This window comes from Typha latifolia, chromosome 6 (genome assembly GCF_019914945.1).
Source record: "Typha latifolia isolate L0001 chromosome 6, TyphaL0001v2, whole genome shotgun sequence".
Lineage (NCBI taxonomy): Eukaryota > Viridiplantae > Streptophyta > Magnoliopsida > Poales > Typhaceae > Typha > Typha latifolia.
The window spans coordinates 2,715,268-2,737,575 of NC_133091.1; the positions used below are offsets into that span (position 1 = coordinate 2,715,268).

The following is a 22,308-nucleotide window of genomic DNA, read 5'->3' on the forward strand; positions in this document are numbered from 1 at the left end:
ACAGTAGATGAAATTGGCAAGGGCGTCGCTAGGTTCTAGGATGGTGGATTGCGCGCGTGCGCACTTAGGCTGCGGTTCGAAATGTGACACAAAAAGTGAACTCGCCCAATAGGTGGAGCCTCGCGGCGCGTGCTATAAATGCCTCGCTCATGCGTGTGGGTGGCAAAGCGGGTGTGCGTCCGTGGGTCCCGAAACGGGGGAAGCGGGGGAGATTAGTGGACCCTTGTGTCGAGCCCAAATCCAGGGATGTTTAGCCGGGTGGGCCCACGCAGTGTCAAGGAATTAGGGCACATCAAAATGGATGGCAATATGGCATGGATTGGAGGAGCATAGGGAAGAGGGGAAGAGGGGAAGAGGGGAGAGGGGAGAGGGGGAGTGTTAGTGTAGGGGCATGTGTCGGGGTTAAAACACCCCATCAGTGGAGCCCACCTCATCATAGATCTAGCATGAGATGACAAGGTACCCACATAGAGGGATAGGTGATAGGGGGGTGGGGTCAGGATTAGGGTTAAAGTTAGGGTGGGGCCACTAAGAGAATTAATGTTAAGGTAAGGGTTCGGACCGTCCTGGGGTTTCTCCGAAAATAAAAAATATTTATAAAAAATGAACCATCCTTTAAATATTTTTGCCACATCAGCATCCATGTCATCAAATAGCTAGCACACAGACAGGAGTTCTTTAGTTAACACGTCGATCTAATCAGCATTTTAAGTGTAGTCGATTTTTTTTAGGCAAGGGTGTATTTAAGTAACCAAATAAATTGATGATCTGATCATCATATATTTTACATGAAAGGTTGGTAAAAAATTAATAATATATGTGCAGTCATCTCCCTTCAAATTCACTAAGGTAAGAGATTATCTACATGCAACTAAATAAATTGTGATATGATATGTGTCTATTTCATATAAAATATCGATGGAATCAACTTATATGTCACATACTTAGCTTTACTAACTCATTGCCGTAGTTATTTTTGTGGTGTTAACTTGCTAGATAAAATATTTTAGTTTATTATAGCATCCGTTAATAATCACCAACTTATTATATTACATTTTTACCTCTATTATATTCATGACACACTATATTTGTTTTTTAACATCACAAGCCCACAGACTAATTATACGTTAGACAAAAGAGCTAATACTTTCTGATATATAGAAATTTATCAAATAGTAGCATAATATTTATAAGAAATTAAACTCATGACCTCTATCAAGACCAGTAGGACTCAACCACTTAATTATAACGGTGAACCTAACGAGAATTTATTATATGAGTTTTTTTTACCACACCAGCCATCCTCCAAACTTTAATTACCGAAATGAACTACGCTCCAAATTTAGTATTGAAAAGAGACATCTAATTTTACCAATCCAGCATCCATATCATCAAATCAATAATAAAACACTAAACTTGTCAGCATATTTTAGAGCAAAGCTCGACCGAAGATCCACTCATTGCATCCCTACCAAATGGTTCACATCATGGAGAGCGCCAAGGCGAGATGATCCAGTGGGAGTTCAACACTAATGGACAACAACAAGCCCGAAAGGTTGAGATTTAGGGGTGGTCAGAAACCGAGAGGACTTAAAAACTATAGCGTCTTGATATGGTCTCGAGATAGAACATTATGTATATTCAACTTCATTTCTGAATTCTTATATAAACGCTTCAGCACATTTACTGCAGACCTGATCACAGCACCATCTTTTTTTGTAGTAGGCAAGTCAAATCTAATTCAACATAGAGTGACGTGTATTATGATAATTATGGTTCTCTTCTTTGGAGGAGGATCTCATTACTGGACACTGAGATCAAGGTTTTGGTTGTCTCAATCTCATTGTCTCATTGACTCATTTCGGAAGTTGGTAGGATTTGGTACGAATTAGGGCTTAAGAACTCTAAACCCAAGGGAATAGAGAGGGAGGAGATGGGGGACTCAACCCATTTATGATTCCATTCTGTATGCAAGCAATCCAATACAGTGGCTGACGTTCTCGGCATGCTGCCACCAATGCAATGCAATCAAAACCCCACCAAATGATACCTTTTGGTTGGCTGCCAACTGCAGGCGTTACTACTTCCCAGGCCTTAAACTGCAAAATTTGAGCTGAGGAATAATCCAATGGAGTTTAGGTGAAAAGGTTTGATAACGTTGCACAGTCCTTTCACTGCATGATTTGGATTGCGTGAGGAGACGATAGATCTATTCCAACCTATTAATTCATGTACGAATATTAGACTGAAGCCTTTCTATTCTGTTGATTCTTTATTAGACACAACACATTATCAATAGCACACACTATTGAGACTTGAGAAAAAAAATTCGATTTTTAATAGCATAAAAATTCATTCATTAATGTCAATAGCCAAATTAGATTTCGAATTGATTTGATCAAATCAGAATCTAAATTTGATAATGTTTTGAATACATTTCACTGGTTTCATACTTTGTTGACACCAAGATATTTTATGATGATTTTCCTAAAACTACATGAATTATAAATTCCTATAGATTTTTTTTTGAATATAAATATTTTTAGAAATTAGAATACCTAATATCTTATCAATATCTCTTGAATAAATTAGTAGATCAGATTTTAATCTTGAATCCTTTGAATACATCTAAATTTCCTTTTTCCTCCTCCATCATATTTGCTTCTTGTTATTGGGCGGTGACAACTGAAAAAAAATGATAGCCATTTCTGAGTGAGGATGAGAGTGCTAGGAAATGAAATAAACTCGAGAGAGAGAGAGAGAGAGAGAGAGAGAGAGAGAGAGAGAGAGAGAGAGAGAGAGAGAGAGAGAGAGAGAGAGAGAGAGAGAGAGAGAGAGAGAGAGAGAGGAGAGTTCATGATGTAAGGCCACTAGCTCTATTCTGAGTTTAAGCATGCAGACCTTCCACTGTTCCTGGATATGTTCGTGCTCCCAGTTGCATATAACTTTATTTATTTGTTGGTTGGATATCTATTATGGTTTCGAATTATTTACTATGGAGCCTAGTAGTTCCATTGAGTTAATTTTTAGTCCTCTTGAACTGTGCTAAATATAAAATATAAATATTATAATTATCTAACAACTTTAAGTTTTTGAAATAAATTAAATATATATTAATATATTAATCATATGCATCGGATAATTTAGATCATACATATCATTCTAATTGCAGCCACTTAAATTTTGTAACCTTTAGCATTTCACTTTGGAGGCAGCAAATGCAAATAATGCACGCAATTGACAATTGCTCGACTTGTCCGACAGAAATTTACTTGCATCGAATTTATGCTCCCATAAATTAGGAAAATGACTAAGCTAATTCAACGTACAAAAAATCACATGACTTGAAACATAGATTAAGCAGTTTATTATATTGGTTAAAGTTTAGTATCACTTAAATATTTTTTATATCTAAGAAGAGTTGATTATTTATTCAGCTTATATATAATCTTCGAGCTCTTAAATAATAAAAAGATATATACAAAAAACCACTTTTCATAAAAAGAGGGGATAAAATGGGACAAAAAAAATGTAGGGTCAAGAAATATTTACTAATTGTCCAAAGTAGAGATGAGAGGATTATGGGAGGTTTTTACAATTTAATTAAAATTATTTCTAATTAGTAATATTGGGCTTGCCTAACCAAACCAAAATCAAAACCAAAACCAGAACCAGAACCAAAAGCAAAACCAACGCAAACCATGGATGGGCAAACTGTATAACTTACCTTTGAATGAATTCCCACGAAAATGGCACTTTTGAAGTACATGCTAATAAAACTAAGTTTTGGCATTGTCAATATGGACACGCCACATCCATACGAAGATCACAGAAAGTTCCTCCAATAACTGTTGTACCTCTCTCTCTCCTTTTCATCCACCCACAATCTCAACAAACCAATAGAAATATGTCCAAAAATTCTAAAAAGTTTATGCCCATATACATCTCGCGCTAGTGTTTTGAGCTCGATCACTCCCACACTCTCCACTATGTCTATCACCACCTCGCGCGTGGGCTGAATTCCCATTCCTCGTTGGCTCTCTCTCTCATGAAGATCTCCTCTCCCCCATCTCCCGCCTCTCCCCCTCATTATGCCCGCAATCATTACTCTTGGTTGCCTCACACGCATGCCCTCCTCCCCCAACCCCACCTCCTCCCTCCCTCCCTCTATAAATCCCCCCACCTCCGCTCTTCTCTCCTTCCAACCACACACATCTCCTTCATCCCTCTGCTGCTTTGCCTCCAATTAATGGCTGTGTCCGGCTTCGAAGGCTTCGAGAAGCGCCTCGAGCTCCGCTTCTCCGGCGACGACCCCTTCGGCCTCCGCCACCTCCGCCTCGACGCGCTCCAAGAAGTCCTCGCCGCCGTGCAGTGCAGCGTCGTGTCCGCCGTCGGCAACCGCAGTTTCGACTCCTACGTGCTCTCTGAGTCCAGCCTGTTCATCTACCCGACGAAGATGGTGATCAAGACCTGCGGCACCACCCAGCTCCTCCGCGCCGTCCCCGCGCTGCTCGGCCACGCCTCCGCCCTCGGCCTCCGCCTCCGCTGCTGTCGCTACTCCCGAGGGAGCTTCATATTCCCCCAAGCGCAGCCATTCCCGCATACCAGCTTCCAAGACGAGGTCGTCTATCTCGAACAAGTTATTCCCCGGAGCCTTTCCCTTAGGAAGGCTTACGTGCTTCCTTCCAAGAACTCGCATTCTTGGCATGTTTACTCCGCCGCTTATGCTGCTGAGGACGTTCTTGAACGCCACGAGTTCACTGTGGAGGTGTGTATGACGGAGCTCGACCGAGGTAGGGCGCAGAGGTTTTATCGAAAGAAGGGGGATGATAGGTCGGGCGACGAGGTCGGAGCCGAGATGACGGCAGCGTCGGAGATCGACCTCATAAATCAGCAGGCGATTGTCTGTGGCTTCGCTTTCTCGCCCTGCGGCTACTCGATGAACGGCCTCGACGCCGCACGCTACTCGACCATCCACGTCACGCCGGAGGAAGGGCACAGCTATGCCAGCTACGAGTGCGTCGGCGGGTTAGACGCTCTCGAGTCCTTGCGGAAGGCGGTATCGGTCTTCCGACCCGGGGCAGTCTCAGTGTCGGTCTGCACGAGCGGCGGCGATGCAGAGGATGTAACGAAGAAAATCTGGTCAGCAGTGGCCGACGCGGTCGTGCCGCTTGGAATGAGGTGCGAGAGCCGGGCGGTGGATGATTTTCCAGGGGCTGGGACAGTTACGTATCAGACGTTTACGGCGAAAAAAAACTAGAGGAGAAGGTGGTGGCGGTGATAGTGGTGGTGGTTAATTTGGGTTGCATGGTAGTGCAACACAATGATACTGCATGTTGAGGGAGGGGGCAGAGGGGGAGAGAGAAGAGAGAGAGAGAGAGAGAGAGAGAGGGGGGGGGGGGGGGTGGGGGGAGAGAGGGGTTGTTGCAATTTGCTAGGGATAGAGGGAGCAAAGTTTTGCTGGTGGTGGTGATGGAATGCATTGATTTGGACAAATGGAGAGGAGTGGTGTAGTTGTTGATGATAGAAAGGAGGAAGAAGGTTGGGATGGGTGGGAGCAGCATGATATAGCACCCCACTTTGTAGTGGCACGCCTGATGGACACTGAGGATTATATGTGTGTGTGTGTTTTAGTGGAGTGGAAAAAAGTGTGTGGGGGGGAGTTTGTTGCTGAGATATGAGGCTTAGTGTTGGCAGAAAGATTTTGTTTGCATGCTCTTCTCTTCTCCTCCCTTTCTTCTATCTATATCTCTTCTGTTATTACTAAAAAGGTCAAAAAAAAAAAAAGGAAAAAAAAAGAAAAAAAAGTACACCTTTTTCTGTTTTGTTTTGTTTTTATCTGTTGCTGTTGGGATTGCTCCTCCCTGGACTCTTCTGGTTCAAACCTTTTTGCCTTTTAAGGCCTTCTCTTTTAGTGGCTGCACATTGTTCAGGCCACGGGGCCAGGGTGGTGGGCCAGGCCGGGCCTCTCATAATTTATTATTTGATCTTTGATCTTGATTTACTTATAAATTAACCCCCAAAGCCCAATCTTGTTTTCGTGCTGTGGGCTCAGAAATGGGTTAACCCAAGCCCTAACTCAAACTGTGGATCCAATCCAGATATGAATCCGAACCATCAAGAACACGGCGTGTTCCCTGTGGGAATACACAAACCAAACCGTAGCCATTCCCGTCGTTGTTCCCCGACACCGACGGCTCAGACATTTCCGTCAGCTATTTATTTTTGGGTCCCTCCTCGAACTGCACGCATCCAACGAGCGGCCATTCCTTGTTCCACAGTCCATCCAAAAGGGGGATCCCGATTCGAAGTCGCAATCTCTTTTCCTCTCTTATGTAGATGCAAAAGAAGCTTTCCTCCCCACGCGTCATTCGAAAGGAAGTACCTTTTGGTTTGATTTGCCCGTCCAAGAAATCGACCGATTTCGGTACGATCTGGAAAGTTTCTGAACAATGGGGTTTCCCTTTCCTGGAGTGAATTAGAGAACCCAACTCCGGATTTTGTTTCCACCGGAGTGCTGGTTCCGGATGAGAGGGCCGTTGGGGATCGAGAGGAGGAGAATGGGGGGTTTTCTCGGTCGATTCCTATTGCCTCTGCTGCTATTATCAGGTATGTCTTTGTGCTTTCAAGATTGATTTGGACTTTCGTTGGTGACAGAGTTCGCATCTTGGCTTTGTTTTGTAACCATATCTGAAGTACTATACAAAAATATTGCGGTCATGGAGCTGTTTCTTGAATGTTTGGGACATTTGAATGCTGCTTTCTCTGATAAGTTGTCATCATTTCCATAAGTAGGATTAGTATTAGAGTAGCTTTTTTAATCTTGAGAAGTAAGTTGGACGATAGTTAAGATCCTGACTAAGAAATTTAAGTACAAGTTGGGCTGTCAGTAAGTCCGACTGATTCTGTATCTTCTTTTTGGGTATGAAAGATGAAAATTGTCACACCAAGGTTTAGAAGTTCCTGATGGACGAAGAGGTTTCGTCAGGCTATGTATTATAAGTAATCTGTAGAATATCCATCTGTTTATACTTTATATATGTGAAAATCGTTTTTTTTTATTTAGCTGATGAGGAGTTTTCTTTTAAATATTGGTAAACGTGATAATCCTGAAAGCAGCTCGTGACATTTAAATATGATACTCTTGAAGAAGGACCTTTTGCTTCATAGCGTTAAATTCTTGGCTTGTGTGAGGGGCTACATGATATGTTATCAATGTGATAAAAAGGGACATTAGAAATGGCTTCATTATACTTGAAATAACGAGGTGCTGGAAGTATTTTAGTCGGTTGTTCACTTGCTTGTGAGATGCTTTAATCCTTAAATAATGATCGTTTTAGAAGATATATCCGCTTTATTTTAGTTGGTCTCTTTTGTGGAGGATCTAATCTTGAGATTGTTAAGGCGGATTAGTGGCGTTGCTATAAAAGATAGAATTAAGAATAATAATAGATGATAGAAGTTAAAGGTAGCACCCCAATGGATAAATAACATAATAATAGGTCAAGATGGCTTGTTAATGTCCAATGAAGACCATGTCGTGCACCTGTGCAAAAGAGTGATTTCATTCAAATAGAAGATTCCTTAGGAGGGAGGGGAAAACCAAAACCAACATGTGCAAGAATGGATATGATAACATTTGATTTGATGCAAACTATTGTAGGAAATAGAGATGAATGAAGAATAAGGATCCATATATCCATTGGCGGAGTTGTTGCTAGGAGGGGAAAAGTTGTCAAATATATTGACAAATTTTGTTTGAGGAAGATAATGAATAAAATGTTAACATAGGCACCTTTACAAATGTTATTTTATAATTTTATCACGTATATTTGAGTGATAATATATATTCCAACTCTTAATCATCCTCCTTGATATATAGGTTGAATAATTAGACCAACTCTCACAAGAAACATGCCAAAACTACTACCATTCGCATATATTATTCTGATGAAAAATCCACAAAATATCAATCCCAATATTTATGGGGAATGTCATGGGTTGGTAAGACCTGTCCGTTGAGCTATTGGTAAACAATATATTTTCTATTATCATTGATTCTTAAGTAATCGACCATTTAATAACTGGCATAAAACCCTAACAGTAATGCAAGTAAATATCAGAACTAAATTTTTTTTATGTACTTTTATCAATTATAAAACATGGTTATATATAGATAATAACCACACAATTAAACAACAATCTAGAAAAATTTATAATTAATCATAATTAAATAATAAATTTAATATGTACAAAAAGATATAAATAATCACCTAATTATATGCATCAATCATTTTTAGTTGTTACTAGTAATTTTGATGCATCTATCCATTTGTAAAATCTGCCTAATCTAAAACTTTAACATATTAGCCAGTAGGTGCATCTTAAGATTGGTGAGATATTTAAATAAAATTATCTGAAGTTCTGAACGAACCTATCCTTTGAGATGGACCCCACTTTGAAGTGGACCCATTTAGAGGTGAGAGAAGTCCCTCACGTGGGACATGTGATCTCGCCTAGAATTTAACAAGAACTGGGAGGAGAGGAGAAAAAAGGAATAGAAAAAAACAAAAAAACAAAAACTTATGTGATTAAGGCCCTGAGCCATATATTTCAGAAATCCCCCCATCCCTGCATATAGGCACCCTAAACAGTTGAGACCAAAGACTCATATTGGTCGGTCCAAGCAAAGCTGCAAAGAAATAACAACTTACAAGCAAATCGAATCGGTTGGAAGTGAGTGCTCAACATCTTGCAAAGAGATCTAAGGAAGTCCCTCACTCATTTATGCATGAGGTCGTCTTTTGATTTAGGAAGAAAAGAATATAGCAATATATAATCTTCTGAGAGGGTTGTTTATACCATCCTTACTTTACTCCCTATGTCAAGACATGCTGTTTCATTAAGCTTCTATCAAAATTGAGAATTTAATTTCCGAATCAGCAGTGTTGCTTATTACTTTATAGGCAACTAGCTTGTGAAACTATAAACCAAAAGCATCTTATTGTATTGCAGAAAGGAGATTTAATTGAAGTGTCTTTCTACAATTGGATAGCTTTCCATGTGGATAAGATAACAACTAGCCTTTTTTATTACTTTTACCCTTTTAGGTTGTCTTTTTCTTCCCATTAAGCAACATCAGACATCTATAGTACCTTTTTTGCTATGAACCAAATTATTAACTGTTGGAATACTGATGTCTCTTACTTGTCCAGTAGTTATGTAATTCAAAATTTCCTCTAATGTATGATCGGTATTAGATTGGGAGTCACATTAGCTGGATAATTGTTTAAATTGAACACTAGTTGTGTAGCTCTCAGTATAGGACATGATAGTAGCAGTTTTATGCGTAAAGAAGAAACAAGAACCTAGGTCTTACCTTTTGGACGCACAGGGTTTACATTTGTATGGAGACTATTGTGTTGTTCGATTGTATGCAAGTCTTATTGTAGGGTCTGTATAGAAATACATGCTACCATTTTTTGTTTGTTCATTTTGTGGTAGTTGGGTGGGGTAGTATAAAGAGACTTAAAGTGATGCTCAATATTTCCTAAATTCTTGTGCACTAGTATAGCCTCATATTTTTAATATAATGTCCTTGATGAAAGGCTTATTATAATTCAATATAAGGGAATGCTGTATGCCTTTTTGTTTTTATCATTGTTCATCTTGGAAAGTCAATTAATTTAGAGCTATATTTTGTTCCTTTCTTCCTAAAACTCTCTTTTACTTAGCAATCCTTTGTTTCCTAACTTTTATTATTATTTTTCTCTTGTTGCAGCTTCTTTACTTGACTGGAGTTTGATTTCTCTTGTTAACATGTTAATATTTTTCACCATCCAATTTACTACTCCAAAAAGAGGTACCTTTTACATTGTCACATGCTACTCTGTTTTCTATGTGTCGTTTTTGTGCCACACTCCTCCTAAGAAAAAAGATCTCAAGCTGCCTTATTGTCTTTCTTTCCCCTTTGGAAGTATGGCATCGCATTATTTATTCAATCGACTTTCTCAAATTTTCAATTTATTTTCTTCATTGTTATGTTATTATATACCTGCTATTTCATCATGAAATGTATCTTGTGCTTAATATTTTAAGCAGTTCCATAGATTGCACATACCAAATCTAATCTTTTTCACTTTTAATTTATTCTTGATTTGGACCAAATTGTGCATGAGCGTAGATATATGGAGTTATGTTCCTTTTTGCTCAATAATTTCTTGCAAGAAGGCCATGTGTTTTGGGGTCCTCTACTGCATACATAATTACATACCATTTGCAGATCTAAATATTCATCGAATTCTGCAAAAGAGGCATATACATGTTAGTCTGCTATACATTCAATTTTATGTTAGGAATACACCATGTGCAAGGCAGTATACAACATATAGCGTGAGGTTTAAGTGAAACACTTATATTAGAAACCTACATTCCGAGAAATTCATGGAAAATTAAGGGAAATTACTTTATTTTAAATGGTACTGTTAGAACTTAGAAGCAAATAGTGTTGACTAAAACTATCAGCTTTTAGGTGCATTTATGCAACATATTTTGTACAATACTGAAGATTTGTATTATATGGTAATAATTACTTGTGTTATAGCAGTTATATATTATTATTCATTCTCAAATGCAGGTATGATGTTTGCTAATATTTAATTTTTAATTGTGATGCTGTTACTTGACAGGATTTAGGTCCTGGAGGCTATATCTGTTATCATGGTGTACAATCATCTATTCTATTCTTGCAATAATAGCACAGATCACATTTCATATCTTTTGGTGCATTGAGGGGAAAGGTTGGAGTATGAGTCATGCTTGGTGGGCAAAAATGATAGGTTTTGTCAGGTAACATCAAAAGAATGTGGATATCTGTTTGGCCTTGAATATCTCTTTCAATAACTAATGGAAATTCATCTTCCCTATTCACAGAATTCTTATAATCCATTTCACAAATAGTTTTATCTACTAATCCTGCCACATTATAATCTGAGGCATTATGCATCATATTAAGTGCTTTAATCCAGTGTCCACTAGAGAAGGTGCTACATAGTTAGAGGATGAACATGTTTGTGACACGAGTTGCAAACAGTGGAATAGGTCGTTAATAGTTAATTTATTCCTAGGGATTTTCCATAATACTCTTCACCTAAGAGTCATTTTTAGTTTCAGTAATGTTTTCCGTTTGAGCTTTGGTCTTGGATTAAGGGATTATGTTTCAGTGATTTTGGAGGGTAATGTGATGTACGAACAACATTTGCTCAGCTGGGGGAAGAAATGGAAGAACAGTTTTGCTGGCTAAGAGGGTTTCTTTTAGTGCCTTGAAAGAACTTTTATCTGTTGATTTAGTGTGCATGAAACAGGTGGTGTCTTAGACTAGTTTAGTACTGGATAGGATAAAATGAATGATATAAATTATGCCATTATTAATAGCAGGCCTTAGAAGTCCTTTTTATAGATCTGATTTAGGAGGTTTCTGGTTTCTAGGTGAAAATTTTAGAAAACATGTTTCTTCCGAACATTTTTGACTAATTTGCCTTGTATGAGAACTAAAATCCTGTAAAAAGTGTAACACATTTTGGGACAAAGGTAAAAGGAAAAACACTTTTAAGAATTGAGATATCTCTTTCTCTCCCCATGCAAAGTCACATTTACTCTTTTCTTTTTCCTGTACTAGGAAAATCATCTTCTGTTTTCAAGAGAGTTGCACTAAAATATTTGAACTTTTACTATTTATGGACACACTTCAGTTTTCCTTCTCCCTTTGTAATTGTTCGAGTGACAGAGGCAATTAGGTCTTTCCAGATTTGTTTTGTCCCATCAGTATGGATTTCTTTATATTAGTTTCAATTATTTTATTAGATTGAATATGTGAGAGATAGACATGCGTTCATTCATAGTTGGTAGGGTGGGTAAATTTCAGGTCTGTGCTGTCTGTTCATTATTTGACTTTAAAGGTAAAACATTGAGTCTAATAACTCAAATTTTGTCAAGTTTGATTATTCTCTCTCCTCTTTAAAGTATATGCATAGGATCAGAGACTTTTATTTCTTATCAAGATTTGTCATGCTGATTTGCAGAGTGACAAATTCTAAGTTGGAATATCAAAAAATCTTGCTTTATGTAGTATGTGATCTGAATAATCTGTGCTCTTCTGCAGAGACCAGCCATGGGGATCAACATCTGTTATTTACTTTGTGGTCATACAACTATCTGCTGCTCTTGTTGCTTTAGTCGATGTCATGGGAAATAGACTTCATCATGATTCTTGTTGGTTAAACTTCTCGATGGGAGTAGATCATATAGGTTTGGTGACCTCTAACTTACAACTTCTTTTGTCTTCTAATTTTCTCCATATAAATACATTAATAATGTCACAGTTATGTCCTGGTCGCTTTAATTAATATGATCAAAGCCTGGAATGGTTGCTCCATGCACAGGCTGTCACGGGAGCGCAATGAACATATAGAAGGCGAGTACATGGTGGCGCATGCATCTTGTATAGAACACTGGACATATAAGGATGAATGCTGTCTGTATATATAATATTTAAGGAATTTAATTCCAAGTACTTTAAAAGTATGTCTTTCATCCCAAGAAAAGGTAGACTAAATGTAAGACTTTTATACTATGAAGCATGGATATGGGATACCGATACAATACGGATTAGTTGAATCTTGAAAAATAAGGATACGATATGCCTAGGATATATAGCTCATATATATATATATTTATATACATAGAATATGTATAAATCAAGGTTCCCAGTATCGAGATCGGGATCGGTATCGGCCGTCTAGAAAAATGATATGTATCGGCCGTCCTGAAAAATGATATGTATCGGCCGTATCGGCCGTTCGTTTTGGATCAGACTTTTTTTTAATTATATAAACTTCTAAATATTATTTAAAAATGCAGAAAAATTTAGAAAAAATGACAAAAAAATAAGAAAACAAAAATTACTTACATATGAAGTCTAAAAACTTAAAAAATGTATTAACTTACTGAAAATTTAAAACTTTGATGAATACCGAGCTGATTCTTGTAAATTTATGTAGTCTTCATCATCATAATCACCATAAGTTTGTAAATATTAATGTCTGGGACTTGATGTTCTAAAAAGTGATTCCATCATACTAGTCATATTGTATGGATCTTGTTGTGTGACTTGTATTTGAGGAGGATAATAACTAGCATTTGGATCTTGTGCTTGATAAATACTGAGGATACTAAGGATATTGAGGATAATAACTAGTATATGAATCTTGTGATGGCTCAAACAATAAATACTCGATGTACCATAATCATAGAGACCAAAATGTATCTCATGATGACGTCGCTGATATGTATATATATCCTCAGTTTCTCTGTCTTCAATCCTTATGCCTCCTTGACTTTTCTCAACAAATGTAGATGGAACGATCTCACCACCATATGTATTATCAGGACTATGATTAATACTAGTAGGTATACTATCTCTCGTTGCTGAACGACTCGTACCAGTCTCTGCCCTTGTGGTGGTCTCTCCCAATATCTCATTTAATCATGGCTTATCTCTGTCATCTAATAACCTATCCTCTATTTTTCTGATCCATGGAGTCAATGGGTCTTCTTCATCAAAAATATGATTTAAATCAATCAGTTGTTCATTTTCTATCTTTCTTTTTAAATTTCTCTTTCTCAATCTCATATTATAATGACAAAAAACTAACTTCTCCAATCTTTCCATTGTCAATTGGTTGCGTATTTTTGTGTGGATTAAGGAGAAAGTAGTCCAATTTCTTTCACACTGTGATGAAGACATATTTTGACTTAAAATCTTCTTTGCTATTGACATCAAATTTGGTGCCTCCTCCCATTCATAGATAGATCATCATTCAGCTGGAGTGTTAGTTTATTGCATACTGATTATATTGAAACTTAAAACTTGAAACAAATAATAATAAAATTATTTAATTGAATCATAACTCACTTCTTTATCGCAAAAGATTTGTTTATGAATATCGGGCTCAAGCTTGTTGATTACCTTCCTAACCCCCAACAAGACTTCACTATCATTATTGACATTTTTAGAGAATTGGAATATTGGATTAAAAAAATATCATGTAGAAATTTAAAATTTGTAAGCATTCAAATTTTTAAAAATTTATAAATAAAAGTAAATTAGTAAATTAAAATTTAAAACTTAAAAGCATGCATACCAGTAGTGTGTATATCTCTATGTAGTTGTTTGTTTAATATAGAATCAATTATCTTCCACCACTTCGTATAACTTTTGCTCACATTTTTTTTATTGATTCTTTTGCTATGTCTATTGCCTCATATAAGAAACCCATCTCAGACTTGTCATCACTGTTTACAAGTCTTAATACTTTGACAAGAGGCTTAAATATTGCGGTGGCAATTGTAATATTATCCAAAAATACATTTCCAAAAGCCATATTTTTTAAAGTTTTACCTAAAGATTTATCTTTAGGTTTCATATTCTTAATTTTTATAGACTACTCCTATGATGTAAACATCCGCATAATATCATCCTTGTAGCGCATGATGCTCTCTAAGGCTAAAAAGTGAGTAGCAAATCTAGTGACCCCGAGTCTGATGATCTCCCTACCACCAGTCATCTGTCTGAGTAAATTAAGAATCCAACCGTAGTTATATATAAAATTTGTTAACCTCTGACCATCACGTATGACCATGTCAATTTCAGGCTCTTTTGCAATATCCTCTAACATCAGATCAATACAATGTGCAGCACATGACGTCCAATATAAATGAGGTCTTTTAATCATCAGTAAATTTGCCCTATTATTAATAACTACTTGGACTACTCTTTTTTAACCGATTTCATGTACTACCTCATCTATTAATTGACAAATATAATCTGTATATTTGAAATGAGCAGTAGCATCCACAGATTTCAAAAATATTATCCCCATGCCAGAGTACACTAAGAAATTAATTATATTTCTTCTGTTTTGTGTACTCCATCAATCACACATCAGTGTACAACCAAATTTATCCTAATACCGTTTAAATGTCTCAATGTAAGTATGAAGTTCATCCACGTTTGAGTCAAGATATTTAGTAGCAATATTATTTGAACTAGGAGGCGGAACACCAGACCCTACTGATTGTATAGCATCCACTGTAGTGTGATAGTAAGGACTATCAGCTACATTGAAAGGATTATGGTTGTAAAAGAAAAATTTAGAGATAGCCCTATCAATGTGTTTCTTTGCATTTTTAATTTTTTTGAGAGCTGTCTTGATGAAAGTCTGTGTACGACCCTTTTTTTTCTGAAAATATGTATCCATTGGTCCAATATTTTCAGACTCTGCTGTAACACCAGGAGTCCTATGGGTAGAACTGCTGCCCTCATATTCTCTCTCTCGTATATTAACTGATTTAGATTTTTGAAAGTTACCACCAGGGCTTCTTCTCATCTCTTCCTCTTCTCTATGCATATTTTTGCTCTCTTTTATTGCCCTCCTCATTTGTCTCTCTCATTTTCCTCACTTTGCTCATTGCTATCATCATCATCAATGTGTACAGGATTATGCATCAATTCTTCACGAACTATTAACTCTTTTTGTTGTGCAGATTGTTTATCCTTCTTTTTGCCAATTAAATGAGCTATCATTTGCTTTCTAACTTCCAAGGACACTTAAGTGCAAGCTACTACATTTCCTTGTTTTCCAGCTAAATGTTCTTTTAAACGGCTGGCACCACCACTCATTTTCTTTCCACACCAGTTGTATTTAACACGTCTTTTATCTTGCCCAATAGTGCTGCAATGTTGCCACCTAATGTCGGTATCATATGACTTCTCTTTTGGAGCCATTGATATTTTAACTCTGCAACTAAAAAAAATAAACAAAAATTAAATTAAAATATAAAATAATTTAAAATTTATGAGGCATAACTACATAAGCAGCACCAGGTGCTGCTACCATTGCTAGTGCTATGCTGCTGCTGCTACTTTAGAAGCACCTGCTGCAGGTGCAGCAGCACACAATGAAAAAAAAATTAAAAACTGAAAAATAAAACTTACCCAAGGTCGTTGGAGATCGAGGTCGTTGAATCTTCGTCGGAGAACGTCGCCGGAGATCGAGGTCATCGGAGATTTACTCAGTTGCCGGTGAGAAAGACCCATGAGAAAGAGAGAGAGAAAGAAAAGAGAAAAAAAAAAGAAAAGAGAGAGGGAGAAAAGGGAGAGAGGCAGGTGGGGGTGGGGACATCAATTATTGATGTCCCCCGGGTCGGATCCGACCTGTTCCCACCCGTTTCGGCCAAAACAGCCGAAACCCCAGCCGGTTTCGGCTGGGATCGGGATCGGCCGAAACCGGAAACCATGGTATAAATTAGTGAACTTTTGTACTTTCATGTTCTTAACTGAGGAATTCTATATTATTTTTATGTATGATAGTTCATATAGGAAGATCTTCATTTAATTTATTAAAAGAACTACTAGTATTACATAGTATATAACTAACTAAGAAGATGTAAGATAAACAAGCAATTCAATCTATAAATCAAAAGAAATTGGTCGTTGTAACATGTTTTCCTAATATAAATAAAATAAACAAGCAAACTCAATCTTTTCACAAAAAACCATCTTGATCCGATAATAGATGAAAAGTGATAGTCTCTTTCGATTTGGCTTTTATTAATAGGAATCTTGGAAGTGTCCAAGAAGTATCCACAATACTAATTTCATTTTTAAAAATCCAGATATTTTAAGGAAGTATCTGATATATATCCGAAAGTATCCGATGAGTAGCGTATCCGATACGATATTTGATAAGGATATGACAAGAGTATTGAAGTATCCATGTTTCATAGATTCTATATAAATTAGAGGTTCTAGAAGTTAAAGTATGGTTATCCACTTTGCGCAAGTGACAAGAATAGTAGGCAAATTCCATAACAACTAAGTTCTTGGATAATAGAATTGCAGACAGCCTGACACATTAAGCACCTAAGAATCAATCCTTGACTTAAAAGAATATTAACAAATATTTTTGTATTGCTTAAGCAATTTCTACTTGCATTCTTTTATATACTTCATGCATGTCCCTGCTCAATAGCCTAGAGCTTTGACTGTGTGGCTGAAAAACTAGATCACATATTGGATCACTAATTATTAACTCACCAACTACTTTAAAAGTTTAAGTTATTAGATAATAATAGTGTTTATATCTTATATTCTAACACTCTTTTTTTCTTTTTGCATTTAAAATGATGATGGTCAATACTTATCGTGCCGACGATATATTGGCACGTGGTATGAGGTTTGTCGTATGGCATGCTTCCTAGTAGCGATTTGTGTGGCCATCATCATCATTATTGCTGGCACCTTCGACCTTCGCTGCTCATCGTCGTCGAGGAAGGAGACTTGCTGCTCGTGGCGAGTCTTCTCCTCGATCTAGGGCATGCAAGCAACAAGCGATGACGAGCGAGATGGCAAGTGGCAATGGCGAGCGGTGAAGGTTAAAGGTGAATAGTCTCCCTCTCCTCTCTCTCTCTCTCTGCGTCTTTCTCTTGCGGTGAAGGGCTGGTGGTCTGCACGGGCCATGCCAAAGGCATCACCATCGTGATTCCAAAAAATATTTTTGATAGGCTGAAGAAGTGGACTCGACTTAAACTGAATATAGTTTTTTTTTAAATTTACTAGAGAAGGTAGGTCTTAAGGGATTTGTATATGTATTTTCATATGCTCTTTTTATCATATCAAAAATTTAATAATTGCAATGTTGAAAGACCAATGGAAGTAAAAATTCCAAGGGAGTTTCTGGACCTCTGTAGTCTGTAGAAACAAGAAGACAATGCTTATGCAACCTGAGATAGCTAATGCAGCAAATTGTTCTAAATTTCTAATGGCCAGAAATAACAAGAACAGAAAGCTGCAAATAGGAAGTTTGTCATTTAATGTGCTATCTATGAACAAATAAATAGAATTATGGCGTCCAAAGAAGTAGGGTGTCAAAAAAGCTTGTTTGTTTATGAGCCGCTCAAACTCTAGCTCATTTGTGGCTTAACTTGATCTCATTCATTTATTAAATGAGCTGAGCTTTAGCTCAAGTTTTGAGCTCATTAAATAAAATAATTATCTCATATTTTCATATGCATGTTTTATATATCATTGTTTTGAAAAGCGGCTGCATTGACCGCATATGTGGTGGAGGTGGGTCAACCATTCCACATATAGACTGCATATGTGGACCACATTAGCATTAACTGCATATGTGGACCACATTAGCACATAAGCACTCGTATATTGACCGACAACAATCACAATTTATCGCATATGCATCCTCATATGTATGTATGGAAGCTCTATACTTTTTATTGATTATTTTGTTGGTGTAACTTATCATACTTGAAAATATTTATTGAGTAATTATGTAATGAGAAAATAGCATCCTTGTTGGTGGAATATTATGAAGAAGTTTCTCCATATATTACTTTCAAGTTACAACTTTTACCTTTATTAGCTTTTTATGTTAAAATATTCAATAAACTAGATAGGTAAATTATTTCTAATTTATTTTTAATATTTTTATTGCTAGACCACATATGCGCCCACATACCATATAAGCACTATGTAATCACATAACTGCCCTCATACTACTGGGCATTTTTCACAACATCGTTATATTCTTATGGTCAAACATTTTTGCAGATATGCTGTTTAGTCTTGTTTATTGTGCTCTCTTTGCTTCACTTAGTCCTGAGTTTGAATCCCTCCTTTTTACACGCTTTATTTCTTAGGGTTTGTATTATCTAAACAAGTTTTAGTTTAAATATTATTGATGTCATTATTTTCTTTCTGAAATGAAGGTTACCACCTAAGGGTTGGTTGCTGCTTGCTGCTTCCTGCAATTCAACTATTTGTTGGTATTAGTCATCCCTCTTGGATTTCTTTACCGTTCTTTGTATTTAGCTGCGTTGGTCTTGTTGATTGGTCTCTAACAAGTAATTTTCTTGGCCTCTTTCGGTAAGCATTCATGATTCTATGGCAATATTTTGAACTTAATAAAGGCAATTTTCCAATGATTGGATGCTTTATCTGACATCTTTCATCTATTATGTCACTTAAAGATGGTGGAGGACGCTACAAATATATGCATTCTTCAGTATTGTTCTTCTTTATATGTACCAACTACCGGTGAAATTCCCAAACATTGTCCTAATGATTGCTGACTTTATTGGTTTATACAAAATAACCTTGAAATCAGAATGGCCAGAACTTTCTTCTGCAGTGTCCCTGGTGATATACTTCTTCATGGTAAGCTTCAATGAACTGTGCTGATATTTTCACTTCTCTTTTTGGTCAGATAATCTTTCTCTTGACCAATGCCTTATTGCCATCTACTTCACACTAATATTTCTAGTCAGGAGCCTTAAAAATAGAATTCATGCTAGCTCAGTAGCTCCTTTTCTTATGCTTATTCTACTACTGTAGGAAGCCATGTTTGGTTAACTATGTCTTCAATGATGATTGCCATACAAAGACTTATGAGTCCATATAATGGTAAGAATTTCAGAAGTTGAGAAGGCGTGTTTAATAATAAGTAAATAAACACGATCCTATCTATTAGAATTTAGAAAGCATACAAAAGTTTCAAAGGGAAACTTAAAATACTATTATAATGATTAAGAAGTATCTCATTATCAATCATCTAATGCTGTCAACCATTATGATCACTGCATGATCTCAAGCAACTAACTATCACATGTAATCTACTAATCAAGTGTCAATTATGACTCATGGGCAGTAGAGCCTAATTAGATGTTTTAGATCCAGCATCGTGCTTAGAGTCACCTCAGAATGGTGCCTGAGTGTTTTCCCTTGTCTTATCTGATTAAAGTCACCCAGTGAGCTTCTCCATAAACCTTTGAGAAACTATAGTCCACAATGGGATTCCCCAAAATCTTCCCTAGCTTGCCAGAGTCAGCCCACAACGGGGAGTAAGTTCCCTGGACTTACAATCAGACCAAATTGAGGGCCTACTACAGCAGGCTCTTCTTTATCTTTGGAAATTAGAGTGGAGTCTAACATGACATTCTATCACACCAAAATTTACTGATTCACTAGTTTACTAGATTCAATCCACACGGGATAATTTCTCTGGACTAGATTCACATATGCAGATATGCTTCGACTAAAACTAAGTTTATTAAATAGCATCAATTTCATATGTGGAAGCCTGTTGCTGTTTGAGTTTTTACTTTTTAGACATGTCAGCTGTCATCAATTCTTTAGAAAATCGTTAACACAGTTAGCGTTTAACATTAGATGTAAAACTCCAAACCAGTTAACTCCTTTTCGTAAGTGTAAAATGTTGACTCTGTCAGTGCCTTACTTCTCCACAAAACTGAGAACTACATATAGGTTTTCCATCTTCTCACACTATCCCTAGTTTACCACATTAGAATTCCTTACATGTTTATTGATTTGTGTTCATCCTATCTAATATTCCAATCCAATCTCTCTCTCTAGTTTACGCAATATGAAGTCTCGCTAGTTTATCTAATTGCAGCATGCTATCTCTTCTAGTTTTTCTGATTGCAACATATGAAGTGTTGATTCGTCCATCACTTGCTGCTTCGGATATAATTCTTACGGCTTTACATCTCATGTGAAACACTAACTCTTTTAGTGATTTTCTGCCACACCGAATGACATGTCTAGAAGAGGTCTATTTGGGTATTAAGTTTGGGGGGATGGTCCATTTAGGCATATAAGTTTCTGAGGAGAAGGCCTACTTTGGTCAAAAACACAATTACCCAAGTAGGAATCATTCCACTAAACCAGCCAACACAAAACATTCGCTAAAGCACCCAATGGCAGGGTTCTAAGTTCCAAAATTGAAACAGTACAAATAATTGCAAACAAAAGATGATTTAGAATCTTAGACCTAGCGTGAGGAAACGTTAGAGTGAGATCCGATCGACGACGATAGCATGAGGAATGAGGAGAACGAGAGTTTCTATTTGATGAGGGCAGCATTGTGAGAGTGTGAGTGAGTGACTTAGGGACTTATATATATATACACCCTGTCGGGTTGGTTGGTTGACTAGACCCGTGTACTTAAATCGTTAAACAGATCATTGGTATAAACTCGAACATGACCTGAGTAATATTCGGGTTAGGCAGGTTGACCCGTTTACGACTTAAACCTAATTGGACTAAACCCAAATTCAATTAAGAGTCGAGTTATCATGTTGGATTATCAGGTTAGGTTAACTTTTGTCACTTAGTATGGTACACATTTTGCTGAATTGCCAACTAGTGCATTTGATGACTGTTAATATCAGTACATTGACTACAATTTATGATTTGTTACTTTGGCTTGTAAGTCATCTTTTGACTATTGAATTTGATTCAGTAGTAATTACCTGACCTTTTCCTTGTAACTCTGGTAATAGTTGTCAATATTTATGGCATTCCTTAATCCTTATAACTTATGGTAATAGCGGGCATGTTAATATATATATGAAACATGATGCTTTCTTTATCCACCTTCCTCTTATTGTAGCTATCCTCTGTCAAGTGTGATTTAGAAGAAATGGATTCTATTATGTCCAAGGAAAATAACAATTTGACCGAGCGACTTCTACCTTCAAGACATGCATTTTTCATCCGTGAGTATCGGTATGTGAGATATTTCTTTATTGGAGTACCACTGTCTTCATAATAACTATAACTTTATCCAATTCTATAGTAGCTATCAATCCTAGACTATTGATCTTTTGGAGCTTCTCTTGTTGTTTGGATGGTCCAGTTATGTCAAAATTTATACTTTTCATTTGCTGACACCTGAACTAGTTAGAACTTAGAAGCTCTAAGGAGTACAATGGTATGTTCCTGATGGAGGACGGTTTTAATTTCCTTCAGCTTTAAGGTTATCAGTTCTTACTAGCCGATTTGGAAAGAAAGGAATTTTAGAGTTTAGTGGGTCTTATTGCAGGGCCTAAAAAAGATTCCCTTCTTTAGATGAGCACTTCTCATGTTCTGCTATCTCAGTTCAGTGGCCAATAATTAATCATGGATATAATTTGTGTATAAGTTGAATAGATTGTCTGAATATCTGGACGGCACGTCAATTATTATGCAGCTTGTTAGCAAAATAAAATAATATAGCTGAAAAAAAAAAAGAAAAGAAAGAGATAATGGTAGAAATAGTCTTAAATTTTGTTCATCTGAAAGCAAAGTTCTCACATCCTTATTTTACCTCAACAAGATTTCTTGATCTGAAGTTGCATGATCATATAGGAAATATTTGCAGAAGAGTGAATATT

The 22,308-nt window shown here is 36.9% G+C and overlaps 2 protein-coding genes across 4 annotated transcripts in view; both read left to right on the top strand.

Moving 5' to 3' along the window:
- Positions 1–4,209: 4,209 nt before the first annotated feature.
- On the top strand, positions 4,210–5,324 carry LOC140791049 (S-adenosylmethionine decarboxylase proenzyme 4). Its single transcript, XM_073141414.1, has one exon. The coding sequence runs from the start codon at positions 4,250–4,252 to the stop codon at positions 5,258–5,260; it is 1,011 nt and encodes a 336-aa protein (XP_072997515.1). The 5' UTR covers positions 4,210–4,249; the 3' UTR covers positions 5,261–5,324.
- Positions 5,325–6,099: 775 nt separating this feature from the next.
- LOC140790287 (piezo-type mechanosensitive ion channel homolog) overlaps positions 6,100–22,308 on the top strand; it is a 36,815-nt gene continuing 20,606 nt past the window's right edge. Inside the window, exons 1-7 of one of the 3 annotated variants that reach the window (XM_073140296.1) lie at positions 6,100–6,609; positions 9,782–9,862; positions 10,689–10,848; positions 12,161–12,306; positions 18,844–19,000; positions 19,105–19,291; positions 21,546–21,661. In XM_073140296.1, coding sequence (XP_072996397.1) covers positions 6,528–6,609; positions 9,782–9,862; positions 10,689–10,848; positions 12,161–12,306; positions 18,844–19,000; positions 19,105–19,291; positions 21,546–21,661 — 929 coding nt within the window. In that variant the 5' untranslated portion in view covers positions 6,100–6,527. Of the gene's footprint in view, positions 6,610–9,781; positions 9,863–10,688; positions 10,849–12,160; positions 12,307–12,334; positions 17,500–18,843; positions 19,001–19,104; positions 19,292–21,545; positions 21,662–22,308 lie in introns of those variants that run through there. The other 2 variants (XM_073140298.1, XM_073140297.1) reach the window with 2 other exon arrangements.